The sequence below is a fragment of the Myxine glutinosa genome, chromosome 1, assembly GCF_964187855.1.
Source record: "Myxine glutinosa chromosome 1, kmMyxGlut1.1, whole genome shotgun sequence".
Classification (NCBI taxonomy): domain Eukaryota; kingdom Metazoa; phylum Chordata; class Myxini; order Myxiniformes; family Myxinidae; genus Myxine; species Myxine glutinosa.
Window position 1 is genome coordinate 442,016,451 of NC_136261.1, and position 19,663 is coordinate 442,036,113.

Genomic DNA, 19,663 nt, shown 5'->3' on the forward strand with positions numbered 1-19,663 from the left:
TAGACTGTGGATCAAAGGTCATGAAAGAACCACAAACAGGTAAATCTTCCATCATTTGTTCATCAGATATGTCAACAGGTTATCTTCTATCAAAGGTTACCTGCCTGAAGAAACGTGCAGAGGAAAGTGGTGACGAATCCACAACCACAGGTGCTGATCCTGAAAAGAACGTTATCTTCCACCATTCTGCTAAATCATTCCGGAATGATGTGAAGGACACCTCTGAGAAACTGAGAAGAAGAAGAATCCAGAAGATGATCCATCGCTGTTTATTCATCGCTGTGATTCTGCACCTGAATGTGTACCTGTGTCCCTCTACAATCACGTGACCTGGATGGTTACTGATGCAACTCCAGAGATGAAAGAGTCAGACATAAAATTCGAACTGAATGAGAGAAATCGGGAAAAAGTGTTCAATATGGATCAAGGTATTTGTACACCTGCAGCAGGTATCCCCACGAGCATTTCACACCTTAAAACAAACCAGGAGTAAAGAAGGAGTTTAAATATTGAACCGTTTTATCAATATCATCAGGTATCAAATAGCCAGAGATGTATCGCTTCCATGTCACGGACTAGTGAGGAGGACCAGGAACAAGGTGAGCTCTTGATTCCCACAAACCGTAAATTTACAAACCGTAAAGGTGGAAAATTCACTCAAAGTGCCATTGGTAACCTGGACTTCCATGAACACACACTGGAAGGTACAACAACGCGTGGCACTACCCACAACATCTACCAACATTCAGGTAACGATGATGAGGTATTGAAAGCTGTTACATTAGGACCATGAACCAAAACACCTGGTGAGCTCCATGGGCAGGAATTCAGCTCTTCCAGACGAAGGTGAGTGGTCTAACCTGGAGAGATCGACAGCAAAGTCGTTTCTTGTGCGGCCAGAAACTTGTACAAGAACCAAGAGCGACAAATGTGTCTTGTGTCCATCAAAATGGTCCTCGTACTAAAAAGGTGTGTGGAAGCTGGAAGAGCTGGCAGGTGGGAACAGCACCTTGAGGTATAAACATGCTGCCACACCTGATATCTACTGGACACAGTAAACACGTGGCAGGTATCCCACAATACCACATGGTGATGAAGAAGCATCCACCCCCAGATATATGTACAGAATTCCAACAGGTACATTTCACTGTGAGTGAAAATCGCGGTACGTTCATTGGTGTTTCGACCGACGAGGCTTCAGAACAGAACCAGGTATGGTGTTTGATGATGGATTCTTCTTCTTCTTTTGAATGCGGCATAAGGTGTCGGGGTCGCGTCATTGACTGAGTGCAGGGACCTGTGCAGGTTACGGTGGATTTGTTCTGTGATTTGTTCAGGATGCCGGCGATAGCACACCTGCTCTTCAGGAAGGATACCTTGGGATCTTTAACGTTCAACAACTAATGTCCGGAGACGGGATGCCCGTTTAACGTTCATCCGAGGGACGGTACTCGCATTGATGGATCATCCTACCTGGGAAACACCGGGATGAGCCCCGACCGCACATTGATGGATCATCCTACCTGTGAAACACCGGAATGAGCCCCATACCGCACATTGATGGATCATCCTACCTGTGAAACACCGTGATGAGCCCCATACCGCGCATTGATGGATCATCCTACCTGTGAAACACCGTGATGAGCCCCCTACCGCACATTGTTGGATCACCCTGTCGTGAAAATCAAGCGCAGACACGACTTTCCTCAGTGTAGGCTTTAATATCATTTAGATCGATAATATCTCCTGTAACAATACATGCAACAATAGGCATTAAATCAGAGCATTTCAAGCACAGCAAAGGTAGCTTCGATATAACAATGGTTCGCGCAGCGCAGCCTTTGGGGCGTACATACCATTCAACTACTGGATAATGTCACAGTGAGTCCCGCCGGAGTGTCCGCACGCCCCGAGTGTCCCGGGTCTTATAGACGGCCCCCCCTTTTTCGTGGCGAGCATCCCTGGGTTCACCTTGGTATAATTTCACTACATTCTCCCCGTCGTTAAAACAAGACTACCGCTCGGCAGTTCGCAGGCAAGCATCAGCAATAAATGAAAGGGTCACGTCAATCCACGTCAGTCAGTCCACCCGTAGCGGTCGGGCTGGCGAACCTCCCTGCCAGTTCGTGTTCGGAATCTACCGGGCACGGCGTCCCCAAGCCCGGAGTCCCCCGCGTCGGAATAGCCGCCGGAGGTCGGAGTCGGAGGGGGCGCCCCTGCGCCTTCGGGCACGGGAGCGGGGGACGACGGGAGTAACAGTGGTAGTTCCATAGGGGAAGCTTCGATAGAGTCCATAGACTCGTAGATGGGTTCGTCGATATCCCTGTCGTCGTCCCCACATGGGGCGAGATGGCGAACGGAGACAGTAGACTCGCGGCCATCCGCCGTTAACACGCGGGCATGCTCGGGATTAGCCTGGAGGACCTGCACCTTGTCAACAAGGGGGTCGTACTTGCTAGTGCGAACCGCTCGTTTGAGATAGGCGGGCCCCGGTTCAGCGAGCCAGCTGGGTAAAGACTGGATACTGCCGGAGCTTCTAGGGTGGTGGAACAGTCGTTCGTGAGGAGTCTGGTTGGTGGCAGTACATAGGAGAGCCCGGATCGAGTTTAGAGCGGCAGGCAGCGACCACGCCCATTTATCGAGGCCTCGGCCGAGGGTCCGAAGGCTTAGCATGACGGCCCGCCATATAATCCCATTAAAGCGTTCGATCTGTCCGTTAGCTTGGGGCCGGTACGGGGTGGTGTAGCTCGAAGCGACATTATTTTGGAGCAAGTAGCCCCTCACTTCCTGGGACAGGAACACCGCACCCCGATCGGTATGCACGTAGGCCGGATATCCGAACATAGAAAACAAATTCTGAAGGCACCGAATAACCGTGGCAGCCGACATATCCCCGCACGTGTAAGCAAAGGGGAATCGGGAATACTCATCGACGATAGTGAGCAGATAGCGAGAGTTGCTCGACATTGGCAGCGGCCCTTTGAAGTCCATCGCCAAGCGCTCCCACGGTCTAGTAGCCCTAACGAGTGTCCCCAGGGGAGGGCTATAAAAACGCGGTTTGAGTTCCGCACAGACCGCGCAATCACGGCAGATGCGGCGGATGTCCTCCATCGAGTACGGCAGATTGCCCGCGCGCACAAAATGCGCGAAGCGCGTCACCCCGGGATGACACATAGTGCTGTGCAAAGTGCGCAGCCCCTCCAAAGTTACGACCCCCGCGCAAGTGGCCGGCCTCGATAAGGCGTCAGCGACCAGGTTATCCTTCCCCGGGCGGTATTTGATGGTGTAGCAGAAGTCGGCGAGTTCGATACGCCAGCGGGTGATTTTCTCATTCTTAATGCGCTGAGCATGTAAGGTGTCGTACATAAACGCAACACTCTGTTGGTCCGTGATAATTTGGAAACTCCGCCCAAGCAGATACGGCCGCCATCGCCGAATAGATTCGACGATCGCGTACGCTTCCTTTTCGACGGACGAATGCCTCCGCTCGGCGGAGGTGAGAGTCCGCGAGAAGAAAGCCACAGGGCGGCCTCCTTGGGAGAGGGTCGCCGCTAACACATGGTCCGAGGCATCACTCTCCAAAACGAAAGAGGCACTCTCGTCAATCGTTGCGACAGCGGCGCCAGCAATGTCGACTTTAAGGCCCTCGAAGGCCGCCAGGGCGGCCGGGCCCATGGGGAAAGTGTCGCAGGCCACGAGGGGGCGGAGCTTAGCAGAGAAATTTTGCACCCACTTCGAGTAGTGGGCGAACAGCCCTAGAGCGCGTTTCAGCGAAGCCCGATCGCTAGGCGGAGCCATATCGAGCAAAGGGCGCAGACGCTCCTTATCTGGAGAGACGGAGCCATGGGTCACGGTGTACCCCAGAAGGTCTACCGTGCGTAGAGAGTATTGACACTTCGCCTCATTCATGGTTAAGCGATATTTCCGCGCAACCTCGAGGAAGCGTTTTAGATTAGCGTCGTGATGCGCCTGGTCGTACCCACAAACCGTAAGATTGTCCAGATAGACAAAGACATCCGTCAAATGCTCCTTCGCAACGAGGTCATCCATAGCTCTCTGAAAACAAGCGACGCCGTTCGTTACCCCAAAAGGAAGTCTCGTGAACTGGTACAACCGCTGACCCGATTCAAAGGCCGTAAAGACGCGATCAGCCCTAGAGATGGGGACTTGATGATACGCACTACGTAGATCGAGAGTGCTATAAACGGAATACAGGGCCACCTGGCGTACCAGGGCGTCCATCCCCGGTAATGGGTAGGCATCCAGCTGTGTAAAGCGATTAATCGTTTGCGAATAGTCGATTACCATTCGCCTGCGGTGAGCCTCACTCCGCACCACTAAGACTTGGGCCCTCCACGGAGACCTACTGTGTTCTATGATACCGTCCTTCAAGAGCAGGGCCGTTTCCTCCGCAATGAATTGCGCGTCCGCGCGAGAGTAGCGCCGCGATTTGATGGCCACAGGGGTACAATCAGTGGTCAGGTTGGGGAACAGTGAGAGTGGCTCCATGTCCATTTGAGCGAGGGCACACACAGCGAGCGTGTCCGGCCCTCCGAAGTCCATCTCTAAACGACCATGCCGCTTAAGGAAATCAAGTCCTAACAGAACGTCAGCGCATAAGGCCGGTAATACCATGAGATACACGTCCGGGAACGTGCGCCCATTTATCACAAGTTTCAATCGACACGCCCCTTTTGTGCTCAACCGAAGTCCCTGAGATGCCATGAAGATCCGGCGGGTTGTCCCGAGAACCGGCCACCCATGTTGTCGCACGAGACGCTGATCAATAAAACTATCCGTGGATCCCGTATCAATTAAAGCTTGCGCAACAACGCCCGCGACCATGAGCGGAATGAAGGCCTGCGCTAGGCCGGCAGACCCGGCAGGTATAGTTCCGGCCGGGCGAGAAGATCGCGCCTCGCGGGTGGATCCCACGCCGGCTGCAATCCTTCGGGCCTCAGCAGGAGCATTGAAGTCAGTTGGCTCTTCGGTAGTTTCATTTGCCAGAGTGGGTGTGGAGTAGTCGTGAGAGAAGCCTCCAGACGGCGCTCGAGCCACGGGAGAAAGTTCACTGCCATCTGCAGAGTCATATGCCAAAGCGGGTGCATGTAATTCGCAAGAGCTACCGCCAGATGGCGCTCGAGCCACGTGAGAAAGAATTCTGCCATCTGCAGAGTCATATGCCAAAGCGGGTGCATGTAATTCGCAAGAGCTACCGCCAGATGGCGCTCGAGCCACGTGAGAAAGAATTCTGCCATCAGCAGCTGGACATGCCAGAAGGGAAGCATGTAATTCGCAAAAGCTGTCATCAGATGGCGCTCGAGTCACGTGCTGCGTTTGCCGCACCTCGAGAGGCAATTCCAAAGTGGGCGCATGTCGCTTGTTTGAAGGAGGCGTTTGCACGCCAGTCAAGGTTAGATGCTTTGTGACCGGTCGCGTTTGCGCCATTTGTTTCGGCGGCCCGACGTATCTCACCAAGGTCGGGCGAGAAGCCAGAGGCCCGCGAGGAGGAGGGCGGCTCATCAAAGCTGTGCAAGGCGCCCCGTCCGGTGCTCGATCCATTGGTTCAGCGATGAGCACATTCAAGGTCGCTCGGGAATGCGTGCCCCGGGCGGCCTTTCTGCAGACTTTTGCAAAATGGCCTTTAGTGGAGCAGAGGTGACAGGTCGCCTCTCGGGCCGGGCATTCAGTCCGGGGATGCTGCCGATTGCCACAAAAATAACATTTTGCATACCGGGCAAGCCGTGGCCGGGCAGCGGCAGCTGCAGTGAGGCCGGATGCGGAGTCCGCTTCCGGAGCACCCAGGGACTCGGCCGTCGTGGTGGTTGGGTCCTCCTCCGTATCCTCGGCGATGGCCCTCTCGGGTCGCGCGAGTTGCGAGGTCCCCGCCACGACTCGTGGGTTATCATAGGCGGTCAATTGTTGTCGAGCATCTGCATAAACGCGCGCCAGCCGTAGTGCCTCTGTAAATGTCAGCTCCGCGACCTCCAAGAGACGCAGCCGCAAGACTCCAGAACTAATTCCGGATATGAATGCATCTCGGAGCAAATCGTCTTGAACTTGCTCATGAGTCCGGACGTCCTGCACACAATCTGCCAATAAATAGCGCAACTCCTGCGCATAGCGATCGATCGATTCAGACGGTTGCTGCCGTCGCTGAGAGAGTTGATGCCGGCCGTGCACAGCGCTCCGTTTCTTTATGTAAAGGCGCTTCAGCTCGGCCAGGGCCGTATCATACGTCACAAATCGAGAAATGGTCTTGTACACAGTGTGATGGACCTTGGACTGTAAGACGGACAGCCGTATCTCAGCGGTTGGCTCCGTCTCGTGAGCAGCGAAGTAGTTCTGCAGCGTGTTGAGCCAGTGAGCAAACTCCGATGCAGATCCTTCAGCCAGAGGGTCGGCACCGAGAATCGGAACCACGATCATCTTGTGGTCAGCCATGGCGAAATAAATGATATTAAATGTCGTGAAAATCAAGCGCAGACACGACTTTCCTCAGTGTAGGCTTTAATATCATTTAGATCGATAATATCTCCTGTAACAATACATGCAACAATAGGCATTAAATCAGAGCATTTCAAGCACAGCAAAGGTAGCTTCGATATAACAATGGTTCGCGCAGCGCAGCCTTTGGGGCGTACATACCATTCAACTACTGGATAATGTCACAGTGAGTCCCGCCGGAGTGTCCGCACGCCCCGAGTGTCCCGGGTCTTATAGACGGCCCCCCCTTTTTCGTGGCGAGCATCCCTGGGTTCACCTTGGTATAATTTCACTACACACCCTACCTGTGAAACACCTGGATGAGCCCCCTACCGCACATTGATAGATCAGCCTACCTGTGAAACACCGTGATGAGCCCCCTACCGCACATTGATGGATCATCCTCCCTGTGAAACACCGTGATGAGCCCCCTACCACGCATTGATGCATCATCCGACCTGTGAAACACCTGGATGAGCCCTCTACCACGCATTGGTGGATCATCCTACCTGTGAAACACCTTTGTTTTCAATTGCACTGCACATTGTTCCCGATTGTGACGTCACAAAACACGTTTCATACATGTTTTATCGCAGGTTTTTCACTCACGATACAAATATAATACCTGGGAAGATTCGTCATTCAGGTTGTAATATCAACATTCAATGGCATCGACGTGTAAAATTAAAAAGAGAAGTGAATTGGTGAATGTTTCACATGAAGGTGTTTACCTGTTCTTTGTTTAAATATCCAGGTATAGCGAGATCGAAGTCCCCACTACCAAGAGTTGTCGGGTCGAGTTTCCCCCAATTGGAGAAATTCGAGGGTGAACCCCCCCCCCCACCTGCCCCTCCCGGAGTGCAATGTCACCCTGAGGGCAGCACCTGTATGATCACGGTTTAACTCCCGCCAGGTGAATATGAATTGTTAATCACAGTACACGATGCGACGCCTTCTCTGGAATTTGCATTCACGTGATGACGGTAAATTAACCTAGTGACGTCACTACACTGGTGATGAAATGATGATTTTATCTCTGTGTTTTGATTGGATGGAAGAGATTTCCACAAAGATTAAGATTAAAACCTCCGTGAGAAACAATGAGAATGTGACGTTTCAGGTGTGAACCCTTCATCGGATCAAAAGAGAGTAATACCCAAAAGGTCACCTGGCCATGTTTCGAAAGGAGTGATTCGTGATACCTGATGAACGTTCTGTTAATTCCATCCAGGGTTCCACATTCCACCTGTGATCCAATCCAAACCCACTGTCACCTTCACGATTGACGCCGCTGCTCCATTCCAGGTAAACACAAAGGGTTTCATCTACCTGGACGGACTTTCTTCACTCAAACATCCCATTCAATGACACGTATGAAGAAGAAGAATCTATTGCATCTGAGGAGAGTGAAGTGTTCGGGTTAAAGTTCATTTCACATCAAATAAGATAAACATGAACTTATTAAATTATATAAAATTTATTATAATATAAACATTAATCAGTAATCACATCGTCATGAACAGGTAAATCACATCGTCATGAACAGGTAAATGATTTGATTGATTTGACCCAAAATAACCGGATCAGTTCGTGATGAAAGTTTATTTCACTAAATGTACAAAATGAACGGAACCATCATCATCCCCAAACCCAATAGCGGGTTTAACGGGGTCCGTGAAGTTCCCCCTGAACACGTGCAGGACCCGCGAGTCCCCGAAACACGTCAACTCTCCCGCCTCACAATCAAAGAAGAACCCAAACCGTTCATGATCCCCCAGCACGGACAGGGAGGTACCTTGATAGTTGTGATGTGCGGAGAATTTGTTATTATATTTATACAAAAACCAAGACTCGGGATTCTCTCCCATCCCGCTCTCTCCCCCTTTTCTCCCCATGGAGTTTAAACAGATTCCGATTCTGCACCAACAACTCGACCCCACATCGACCTCCCAGTAATGAAGACACGAGGAGAAACAATCACAGGAAACAACTTGTGGACAAACATCAAACCGATCAGGATGTTCCGGGTACTGATTCTCGGTCCTGGTTAGAGTCGCCGTCCTGAGATCCCCGGAGATCTTGATATGTCGATGTGCAGAATTTGGGTCCAGACTCGGGGTCCGTCCATCTGCGGACACAACACGGGGTCACGGACATTGTTAGACAAACGGACAGAAACACAAACCATTTATCTCTTTATAACAAAAAAACTTTTATTACAATTGTTTTGTTTATTCACTTCACGACCAACAACTTTATTTGTTTGTTCACTTTACGATCAACAACTTTATTTATTTCGCAATGAACAACTTACATTATTTATTTATTTATTTATTTATTTCACCGAGAACAACTTCGAGGGGGAGTGGATCGGGAGGGGAGAAGACGAGGGAGGATATCTGTGAGTGAGGAGAGAGGCTGAGGAGGGGACAGAGGTTGAGGGGCGGCAGAGGTTGAGGGGAGAGGGGTCAGAGGTTGAAGAGGGGGGAGGGGCGGGGAAATGAAAATCCTGCAGGTGTGACAGTGTTTAACAGGTCGACACACACATTGATGAGTCACTCTGCACCTGTGAAACACCGGGATGACAGTTTACAACTCGGTCGGGATTCAAACCCAGGTTAGACACCTCAGAGCGAGTGTGGATACCTCTCAGACATCGTGCTTGTCCTGTTACTTTCATCCTCCAATTGCTTTCCAATTCCGGAGATGTCTCCATGAAGCGAGCCACCGTATCACCATGGAAACCAAGTGGTTTTAGCACTCGACGTTGATTGTTTTACACGTATATTTATCTCACCTGGAACGAAGTTCAGGTGAGCTTATGCGATGACGCGTCGTCCGTCCGTCCGTCCGTAAACACTTGAAACTTCTTCTCCGAAACCGCTGATGGGATTTTGACCAAATTTGGCACAAATGATATTTGTTGTGACTAAAGTTTGTTCACGGCATTACAAAAAACTCGCCATCTAAGGGGTTTACCGGGGGTCAAATGGATCCAGGTTTAACGCCCAAAATAGGAATTTGCTTTTTCCTCTGAAACTACACAAACGATTTCGATGAAACTTGATCACAACCTTCATCCCCCATGATGTACCTGAGTTTATTCAGGGCAATAAAAAAATCTGCTCCTTTGGGGATCTACGGGGTGGGGGTGGGAGGTGTTGCCCCTGGGTGGGAGGGGTTGTCACGGGGTGGGAGGGGTTGCCCAGGGTGGGAGGTGTTGTCCCGGGGTGGAAGGGGTTGCCACGGGGTGGGAGGGGTTACCATGGGTAGGAGGGGTTGCCCAGGGTGGGAGGTGTTGCCCCGGGGTGGGAGGTGAGAGGTGTTGCCTCGGGGTGGGAGGAGGTAGGTGTTGCCCCGGGGTGGGAGGTGTTGCCCCGGGGTAGGAGGGGTTGCCCCGGGGTGGGAGGGGTTGCCCCGCGGTGGGATGGGTTTGCCCCCAAAATATGTATTTATTTGTTTGTTTGCTTTATAGTCTTATGATGTTGATATTATTCTACATGCTAACCTGTCTTCGAGCAACCATTGAAATTGGTTTAAAATACCTGTAGTCGGTGTATTATACTGTTTGTTTGACCAGGTGAGCGCCCCGATGTTTTATGTTGACGAGAATATAAGATCCATCGCTTCGCTGACGGAAATACCAATCTTTGCTGAGATGGTTAATCTATGGAGGAACAAAAAATGGTTTCCTGGAAGATCCTGCTCTCCGTGCAGGTATACCCAACGTCACGTGTTGGCATTTGCAGTTTCGACACGCGTGTCCATGGACCCATACAAATATATATATATATATTTTTGGTATCACAAACATTCCCAGGAGGTACCCGAATCCACCGTAGTTTGATTCATTGAAATCCATTACTCCATTCTCAAGTTATAACATGTCAAACAGACACACAGACAGACAGGCACACATACATGACTCCTTTTATAATAGAGATATAAGATAGATGTTTAGCAATCTACTGACAGCTGAGTTTCTCCATTCTGCTTGGAAGATTAAGATGAAGAATAAGAGGAAGGGGAAGGGCCTGTGCTTTGTTTACGCCGTTTCTCCAGAAGAAGAAGAAGAATGATCATGGCTGAGTTTCTCTGTTATGTTTTTCCAATTTGCAGAAGATTTATCAGAAGCAGATCGTTTCTCTGTGGTTTTCCAAGTTTGAAGAAGATTTATCAGAAGCAGATCGTTTCTCTGAAATGTTTTTCATGTTTGAAGAAGAAGATTTGTCAGAAGCAGAGCGTTTCCCTGTGATGTTTTCCGAGTTTGAAGAAGAAGATTTATCAGAAGCAGAGCGTTTCCCTGTCATGTTTTCCGAGTTTGAATAATAAGTTTCTCGTTGAGTATGAAATGCAAAGCTCGAGCCAACATGATGGAAATCCAACACGAGGTCGATGGACGTTATTTTTATTCTGGAAGAGTCGACCTGTCGCTTCACTGATGGACCAATTGGTCATCATGTCTCTTGCTGCTAGAAGGGGAAGAGGAGGAAGGAGGGAGGAATGGGAGAGGGAGGAGGAAGAGAATGGAGGGAAGGGGTGGGAGGAGGAGGGCAGGGGGAAGGGGAGGGAGGAGGAGGAGGAGAAGGGGTGAGGGAGAGAGGAAGGGGAATGGGGAGAGGTAGGGGGAGGGGGAGAGGTAGGGGGAGGGGGAGAGGAAAGAGGAGGGGAGAGGGGAAGGGATGGACTGCATATATTTTGGGGGGGGGGGGCTTTTACAGGACCCTCAATTTGGGGGAGAAGGAAAGGAGAACAAATTTACCCTTGCAAACAGAGCTTTAACATCAGCATTGCCCAGGTAAATAGAGAAATTGTAATACCCTCTGCCACCACACATTTACATCGTGTTTATGCCTTCGCACCAGACCCCACACTTCCTCTTCATGCCGAGGGCACATTGCCGATATTAACCTACCCCCCTCCCCCCCCCCCCATGACCATGCGTGATGCCATGGGCACATTGCCGATATCACCTCCCCGCCACCCTACCGCCCACACAACACCCACAAGTGATGCCGTGGCTACATTGCCGATATCACCTCGCTGCCACCCTACCGCCCACACAACACCCACAAGTGATGCAATGGCTACATTGCCGATATCACCTCCCCGCCACCCTACCGCCCACACAACACCCACAAGTGATGCCGTGGCTACATTGCCGATGTTAGCCTTTCCCCGCCCCACCCCCCCCCCCCCCCCCCACCCACCCATGCCCCCGCGTGATGCCATGGACACATTGCCAATGTTACCCTCTCCCTTTCATAAAGGTGTGTTTGTACCCTGAGTCTGGAGATTGTAACTAAAAAGATGTGGCCGTGGATAAGGAACAATGGCTGACAGAAAATGGTGTAGCGGTTACCGGAAGCATACACAATCACCTTGCACCGGCCGATGACGCAACCGGCGAGCGGTTACTTGTCCGGACTCGCCCGGACGTGTCCAGACTTGCCTTTCCCGGGCGAACACTTGACTTGCATACCACGCCCCGTTGAGAGGCGTGGCTTACCTATTTGCATACCACGCCCCGCCTGAGAGGCGTAGCTTTTGTGTGTTGAACTTGACTTATAAATTGCCGCCCGTTCGATCGGCTGATTCAGTGCTTTTGAGTTGAGCTAGAAATAAATAGCTCAGTGAAACTTCGTTCCTGGTGTCGTCCATTTCGTCCGGCTTTATCGTGTGAGCATAGCTCTACATTGGTGTATATATATACACTACTCACAATAAGTTAGGGATATCGGCAGGTTCTTCGGTGTGGTTGGTTTTGTGTATTAATTATGTTGAAAAAAGTTGTTGGTCCTAATTCTATGGTTATTAACGAGTGTGAAAAAACACAGCATTCTTGATTTCAATACCCTAACCCTAACCCCGATAAAAAATAAACTCACCCCCACAATATCCCTCTCACTCCCACAATATCTCTAACTTATTGTGAGTCGTGTATGTGGATGTATCTACTTATGTGGAAGTGACGTCGTATTTGAAAGCAGATCACACAAAAAGGGGGAAAATAAAATAGCATAACAAAGGCGAGGCACCGGGGGGTGGGGGAGGGGGGGGGGATGGGCTGCTTCGTTCGTTGATATACGTACTTTTTAGCTCACCTGGAACAAAGTTCAGGTGAGCTTATGCGATGGCGCGGCGTCCGTCCGTCTGTCTGTAAACAGTTGCAACTTCTCCTGCAAAACCACTGATGGGATTTTGACCAAATTTGGCACAAATGATATTTGTTGTGTTGTGACTAAAGTTTATTCACGACAATAAAAAAATGGGGTATCAGGGGGTCTGCGTGGAGCCATATTTCCCCCCAAAATAGGTATAGTCAGGTTCACTATGTTTTTTCGTTCAAAATTTGGGTAGATCAGCAAAACTATACATTTTTGGAATATTCAGAGCATGAGGAATCCAAAAATTAATGTTTACATTTGCGTAGACACCTTTGCGCAAATGACACTCAGGACAGTGATGAAGATCTGTAAAAGCATATTCCTGAATGGTGTAGACCTCGTAGATCCTGTGTATAGGACTTATAGTTCAATCTAATACTACCTATAACTTCCTATAACAACCTATAACTTCAAAGGACTTGCAATATCATGTATTATATAATACAGTTATATCGCAAATATAAAGACAATGGTTTTCAATTACCTTTGTTTGTTGCTTTTCTATAATCCTGAGCACTATTTTGAGGCCTTTATTGGATTCCTTCACCCAGAAAACATAGGATTAGCATATTTAATTAAGTCTCTAGGTTGACTAGAAGCCGAGACACTGATCTGTATATACTACTGGATAGCGGGTCGGGCTCTTGAGTTGAAGTCAGCGCCCGGCCACTGGACGCCATGTTGCCACTCGCATAACTTTTTTGTCAACACGCTCCGCTAACGTATTATGAAATGCCGGCTTGTGCTGCTATTAATTGCACAAAGAGACAAATACGAGGATGTGGAAAGACATTTCATCTGTAAGTACTGAAAATTAACATTTATTTGAGAATGTTTTATTTAAAAAACGTTGAATTTGAATGTTAAATTATGATGTTTGCACAACCGCGATCTGGATTCAAGTTTCAACTACTGAACTTCAGAACTAGTTTGACTCAACCGCAGAGTGCGCAAAGTCACTGAGCCGGGACATATTTCATCAATATGCGGTCCCTCAGGGCTAAGTTTGACCCAAAGTCTTTATCTATATATAGTTATCGAGGACGAGTATAAATAGCATGGTCCCGTCTAATAATGTGTACCCTGGATGATTCAAAGTTGCAAAACTCAATGCAGTTAAACTTTGAAACCAATAACTGATTCTGTATAAGTACATGGTAATTGAGTGTTTATATGGCTAGTATGTTGAGCCTTACATATTGAATATGTTGTAAATTGTTGCTTCCAGTTGTACTTTCATGACTATCGGCTAATTTCTTGAAAAGATTTTTTTCAGATTTCCATTCAGTCGTCCAGATGTTCTCCAGAAATGGGTTGTGAATGTGAAACGTGACAAATGGAAACCTTCAAAGAAGTCTGTCCTTTGCTCAGACCACTTTGATGACTCATGTTTTGACAGGACAGGTCAGACCACAAGATTCAGAGAAAATTCCCTGCCAACCATATTTGATTTTCCGACACACCTGCAGAAGGTACATAATACAAGAGTTTCATGTTGTGGTGGAGTAACTGAGATATAAATAGTGTCATGTTGTACCTGTCACTGCCAGCAGTGATTTTCACACTTGTCTACTTACATGCCAATTGATGTGTCAAATATATAAATTTTGCAAACATATCAACATCAGCAACTTCTCAATACTTTTCCACCATCTCTTTTCTCAAGAACATCCCAAATAAATAATCTTGTATAATTTCTTCGTTCATAATTAATTCTGATCTATTATTCTGATGGATTTCCAGGATGAAAGGAAGCGAAAGCCACCCAAACCACGGTCTTTCCCGCAAGAAGCACCGGTCAATCTGCAAGAGCCACTGGACAACACACCCAGTACATCAATCATCACCAGCCCATCAAAGCTTGCAGCAACGACTGGTGCTGATCACACATATGCTGTAACTGCCAGTCCACGGAGTGTGAAACGTAAAGTGGACTCTGTGCATGACAATCTTTGTAGCGTCAAGAAAAAGCTCAAATTGACACAGCAGAAATCACGTCGCTGCCGGAGGAAAGTCAAATCTTTGACCACAGTTGTTCAAGCACTTCGTGATGAGCAGCTGCTCTCTGAGAATGGAGCTGACCACTTCTGAAGCGTTCTGCATTCAAGATGTGCTCTTGCCTCTCATTAAATTTGTTCACCTTATGCTTGTGACTAACAAGTGATTTCAAATAGTGTATTGACTGTATTCTCTTCTTTGTGTTTGTTGTTTGCAACTGGGAGACAATGGAACACTGACAGGCTGCTCTTTTTGGCTCCTTCAAATGTCAGCATTTAGTGCTTTTTGTATCCTGTGCATCATCGCATTTTGTCACCATATCATCTGAATATGTGGATAAATTTTACTTCAAATGTGGATTATATTGTAGGATAATTGTTTAGATCTGGATTGTTTCTTTGTGCAAATTTGTTCTGTGAAAGAATACAGGGAAGCAACAATGAGTCTTGAGTGAACTGAATGGATAATGGCTTGCTTGGTGGTGTGACAGTACTCCGGCTAATCCTCTGGATGTTCACTGCAGTGTTCGGTCAGGCATGACGGCTGTGGTGCTGTCTAGTCTAGGGATTACCTGCTTGCTGTGAAACAACATGTGGCGGTGACTTTTGGTGGTCGTGCCTTCTCCAACGTGGCACCCACACTGTGGAACCATTCCCAGAGGAAGTCGGGCATACCTCCTACATCAGTATCTGAGCGAAATGAAATGTGTGGGACTTTAGGCCACATTTCTGCAATCTGTGTGCCAAACCGGGCCAGAGAACTGTCTGGGTAATGAGATGAAGTGTGAAACATACCCACGACAGAGGGTGTCGAAACCCTGACTTGGCGGTCGCCAATCAAACGCATTACCACAAGAACAAACTGAAGACACTTGTTCAATGATGATTTTGGTGACAAAATGTTTGTTTCTTTTGTTGAGCCTCTTTGAAAAGGGCACACTACATATGTCGGTCAATATTATTATTATTAATTGAGGCTTTGTAATAAAAGGTGCCTTTTTATTCCAACTTTAAGCTTTTTATGTTTCATTTGTCTTTCAGAAGACTTTGTTTGTTGTCAACTGATAAATTCTTGACATAGAATGAGTAAATGACCCAACATTGAAACCATCACATATAGACATCCTGGAGAAAGTATTCCGTGAGAACAGCGTTGACCACAATGCCCTTAAATTGTGGACTAATTTATTGTATCAAGGATGATAAAATCTTTGAAAAATTAGTAAATTTTAATAATAATGCTTTATTCTCAAGCAATTTGGATTATACACTAAATTCATACTTAAATCGAGAATTATTTGAGAAAAACACAAACATGGACAAGAAATTTGCGTTGAAATTGTGAGGAAGGTTGGCAAAAAAATCAATCAGAATTGAGTTTCCGAGCTGCTAACCTGGAACGTACAAATAAACATTAATTTGAAGAATTACATTGAGAGTTAAGAACAATAAAACGAAAGGATATTACAAGAGAACATTGGCGTGCCAAATACATAAACATATACATTGTCTGTCAATCATTGAGTTTGGAAAATGACACTTTGTATATATTTACAAAGTATAATTCTGAAAATTTTGCACATATAATCTAGGTTTCTTTCTAAAACAGCTTGTTGAGTGACTTTCAGTTGCGATGTTACGAGGTAGTTCATTCCACAGTTGTGCAAACGCCAGGAACTGACACAGGCCGCGCCTCCTTGTGCGAGTGGCAAGATGGCCGCCGCTGTCGCGCGCCGGCTTCACAGCTTTGTACAAGCCTATTGGCCGATGCTCTATCCAGTAGTATATACAGATCAGTGCGTACGAACCGGCCGCCATCTTAACCACTCGCATTGATTCTCCAAGAAAGCTCGCGTTAACACTCCTGCCAATACATATATAATTTTGATTCGTTATCTATCTATAATTCCATTAATCTCTGTGTGTATGTTTGTTTGTTTGTATGTTTGTATGTTTGTATGTTTATATGTCTGTATGTCTGTGACCGCTGTTTCTCGACAACCACGGGTCCGATATACTTTAAACTTGCCAGGTATATTGCTGGGGACCCGAGGATGTGCCTTTTCAAGGTTTGAAATTAATCGGACAAGTAGTTACCGAGCTATGGCGATTTAGCCGTTCGCCGTTCGCTTTGGCGTTGCGAATGGACCAAACCATTTCATGTAAATAGAGGGGGGGGGGGGGGGTTCTGTGGTCGTTGCGAATGGACCAAACCATTTCATGTAAATAGAGGGGGGGGATTGTCACTGTACTCGCAAGCCGTTCGCCGTTCGCTTTGGCGTTGCGAATGGACCAAAACATTTCATGGACCAAACCATTTCATGTAAATAGAGGGGGGGGGGATTGTCACCGTACTCGCACCGACGTACCCACGTACCCACGTACGGGCATTGCACCCACGTACGGGCATGCCCTAGTCTATCTATAATTCCACTAATCTCTGTATGTATGTGTGTGTGTGTGTTTGTCTGTGACCGCTGTTTCTCGACAACCACGGGTCCGATATACTTGAAACTTGCCAGGTATATTGCTGGGGACCCGAGGATGTGCCTTTTCAAGGTTTCATATTAATCGGACAAGTAGTTACCGAGCTATGTCCAAAAAACGATTCAACCAATCAGAGAGCAGCGAGCTATCACGTGTGCCGAACGTGGCGAACAGACTCTGCCTCGGACGGCACATTTGAGAGCGTATTCATTTATTTCACGTTGGCAAACTATGTTGGCGCTATGTTGGCGTTAAACTATGTTTTAAAACTAATTAAAACTAATTTGCGATTCATCGTAACTGCGATTCGTAACTGCCGTTCGCTTTGGCTTTGCGAATGGACCAAACCATTTCATGTAAATAGAGGGGGGGGATTGTCACCGTACTCGCAAGCCGTTCGCTTTGGCTTTGCGAATGGACCAAACCATTTCATGTAAATAGAGGGGGGGGATATAATTTTAGATATATATATAGTACGGGCATGCCCTAGTTACTATAAATTGACTCAAGATGCCTTCATGTGCTGCGGTCAACTGCACAAATAGGCAGTTCAAGGGTTGCAATCCAACATTTCATCAGTAAGTATAATAAAGTTACTGTAAATGAGACTGTTTGGAGTTAATAGCGTGCAACACATGAACGAGTTAGATGTTTGTACAGACCCATGTGTAGATTCCCTTGTTAGTTGCTGTGTAAAAAAGTTCTATATTTTAGATTTACATTACAATCTAACTTTTAGTTAGGCTACTTTAAAACAAATAGCTTGCAAAACCACCGATTTGTGTGGAGCTAAGTATGAATTATTACTTAATTGTAAGTGAAGAATAAAAATCTGTAAAAAAAAATGCACAAAATTACGGTGTAAAACTGTAATCAGATCTAGATCTGATTACAGTTTTACACAAATGACAATGTGACGAGATCTAGAGTCTCACACTAGACTAGTCACATTAGACTAGTCTAGACTAGTCATACTAGACCAGACGAGACTAAACATTAGACTAGACTAGTCATACTAGACTAGTCACAGTCTAGACTCGAGATCTAGTCACATTGGCATTGAAGAGTCTGGACTCGGAGCTCAAGCAATACTGCCACTACATGACTGTAAAGTATGTTGTATGTACATGCGTGTAGGTTATTCCTTAAAGGCTAAAGGGCTAAGGCAGTTCCCTTGTTATGATTTATAATTTCTGAAAGGAATACTTAGATAGAGAATAAATAAATTTACTAAATAAAATTGCATATCAATTGTATGTTGACAGCTGTATAACAGATATGTACATACATTGTAGAACCAGTAACATTCATATGCATATGGATGTGGTAAAGAAGCCTGATCATTTGTGGCCATATTTGCTGGAATAAGTCGGTATAATACATAGAAATTATTTTTATGTTACCCTTTGTTTTGTCATATAGATTCCCTTGGAGTCGTCGATCTGTTCTGCAGATATGGATGGTAAACATGCATGTGCTCACCACTGCTGGCACTCGCTACCCCTCACCACTGCATGCACTCGCTACCCCTCACCACTGCATGCATTCGCTAACCCTCACCACTGCTGGCACTCGCTACCCCTCAACACTGCATGCACTCGCTAACCCTCACCACTGCATGCACTCGCTAACCCTCACCACTGCATGCACTCGCTACCCCCACACCACGGCATGTGCTCGCTAACCTTCAACACTGCATGCATTCGCTACCCCCACACCACGGCATGTGCTCGCTACCCCTCACCACTGCATGCATTCGCTAACCCTCACCACTGCATGCACTCGCTAACCCTCACCACTGCATGCACTCGCTACCCCCACACCATGGCATGTGCTCGCTACCCCTCACCACTGCATGCATTCGCTAACCCTTACCACTGCATGCATTCGCTACCCCTCACCACTGCATGCATTCGCTAACTCTCACCACTGCTGGCACTCGCTACCCCTCAACACTGAATGCACTCGCTACCCCTCACCACGGCATGCACTCGCTACCCCTCAACACTGAATGCACTCGCTACCCCCACACCACTGCATGCACTCTCTACCCCTCACCACGGCATGTGCTCGCTACCCCTCACCACGGCATGTGCTCGCTACCCCTCACCACGGCATGTGCTCGCTACCCCTCACCACTGCTGGCACTCGCTACCCCTCACCACGGCACGTCAATAGCCTCAGTTGATAGCTCATTGTACCAGTACAATTGTACTCCTTTAAATACCAACTTTGCCAAAGGACAATCAATTACAAATTGCCTTTCATTGCCACAACTGCACATGTATTCCTTAAATTATTATTTTGACAAAGGAAAGATGGTATTTAAATTCATCCTTAAAATAGTAATGCAGACGATGAGTTTGTACGATGCAATACGTCATTACTGTTTCGAGATGTAGCCCTGTATTGCCACAAATGTACTCCTTTAAATACAAACATTGCCAAAGGACGATCAATTACAAATTGCCTTTCATTGCCACAACTGTACTTTTTGCCTTACAAATTGCATATTGCCTTTTATTG

At 47.4% G+C, this 19,663-nt stretch overlaps 2 protein-coding genes across 4 annotated transcripts in view; one reads left to right on the forward strand and one right to left on the reverse strand.

Annotated features, from left to right (window-relative positions):
• LOC137418230 (E3 ubiquitin/ISG15 ligase TRIM25-like) overlaps positions 1-19,663 on the reverse strand; it is a 1,962,167-nt gene that overhangs the window by 655,184 nt on the left and 1,287,320 nt on the right. The gene's annotated exons all lie outside the window — the stretch shown is intronic.
• On the forward strand, positions 13,156-15,658 carry LOC144889680 (THAP domain-containing protein 2-like). Its single transcript, XM_078770868.1, has 3 exons — positions 13,156-13,453; positions 13,930-14,125; positions 14,397-15,658. The coding sequence occupies exons 1-3, from the start codon at positions 13,386-13,388 to the stop codon at positions 14,742-14,744; spliced, it is 612 nt and encodes a 203-aa protein (XP_078626994.1). The 5' UTR covers positions 13,156-13,385; the 3' UTR covers positions 14,745-15,658.

Excerpts from the sequence above, each read along its gene's own strand:
- LOC144889680 (XM_078770868.1), top strand. The coding sequence starts at position 13,386 with ATGCCGGCTTGTGCTGCTATTAATTGCACAAAGAGACAAATACGAGGA. Across the intron at positions 13,454-13,929 it reads TGTGGAAAGACATTTCATCT|ATTTCCATTCAGTCGTCCAG; the intron begins GTAAGTACTGAA and ends GATTTTTTTCAG. Across the intron at positions 14,126-14,396 it reads TTCCGACACACCTGCAGAAG|GATGAAAGGAAGCGAAAGCC; the intron begins GTACATAATACA and ends ATGGATTTCCAG.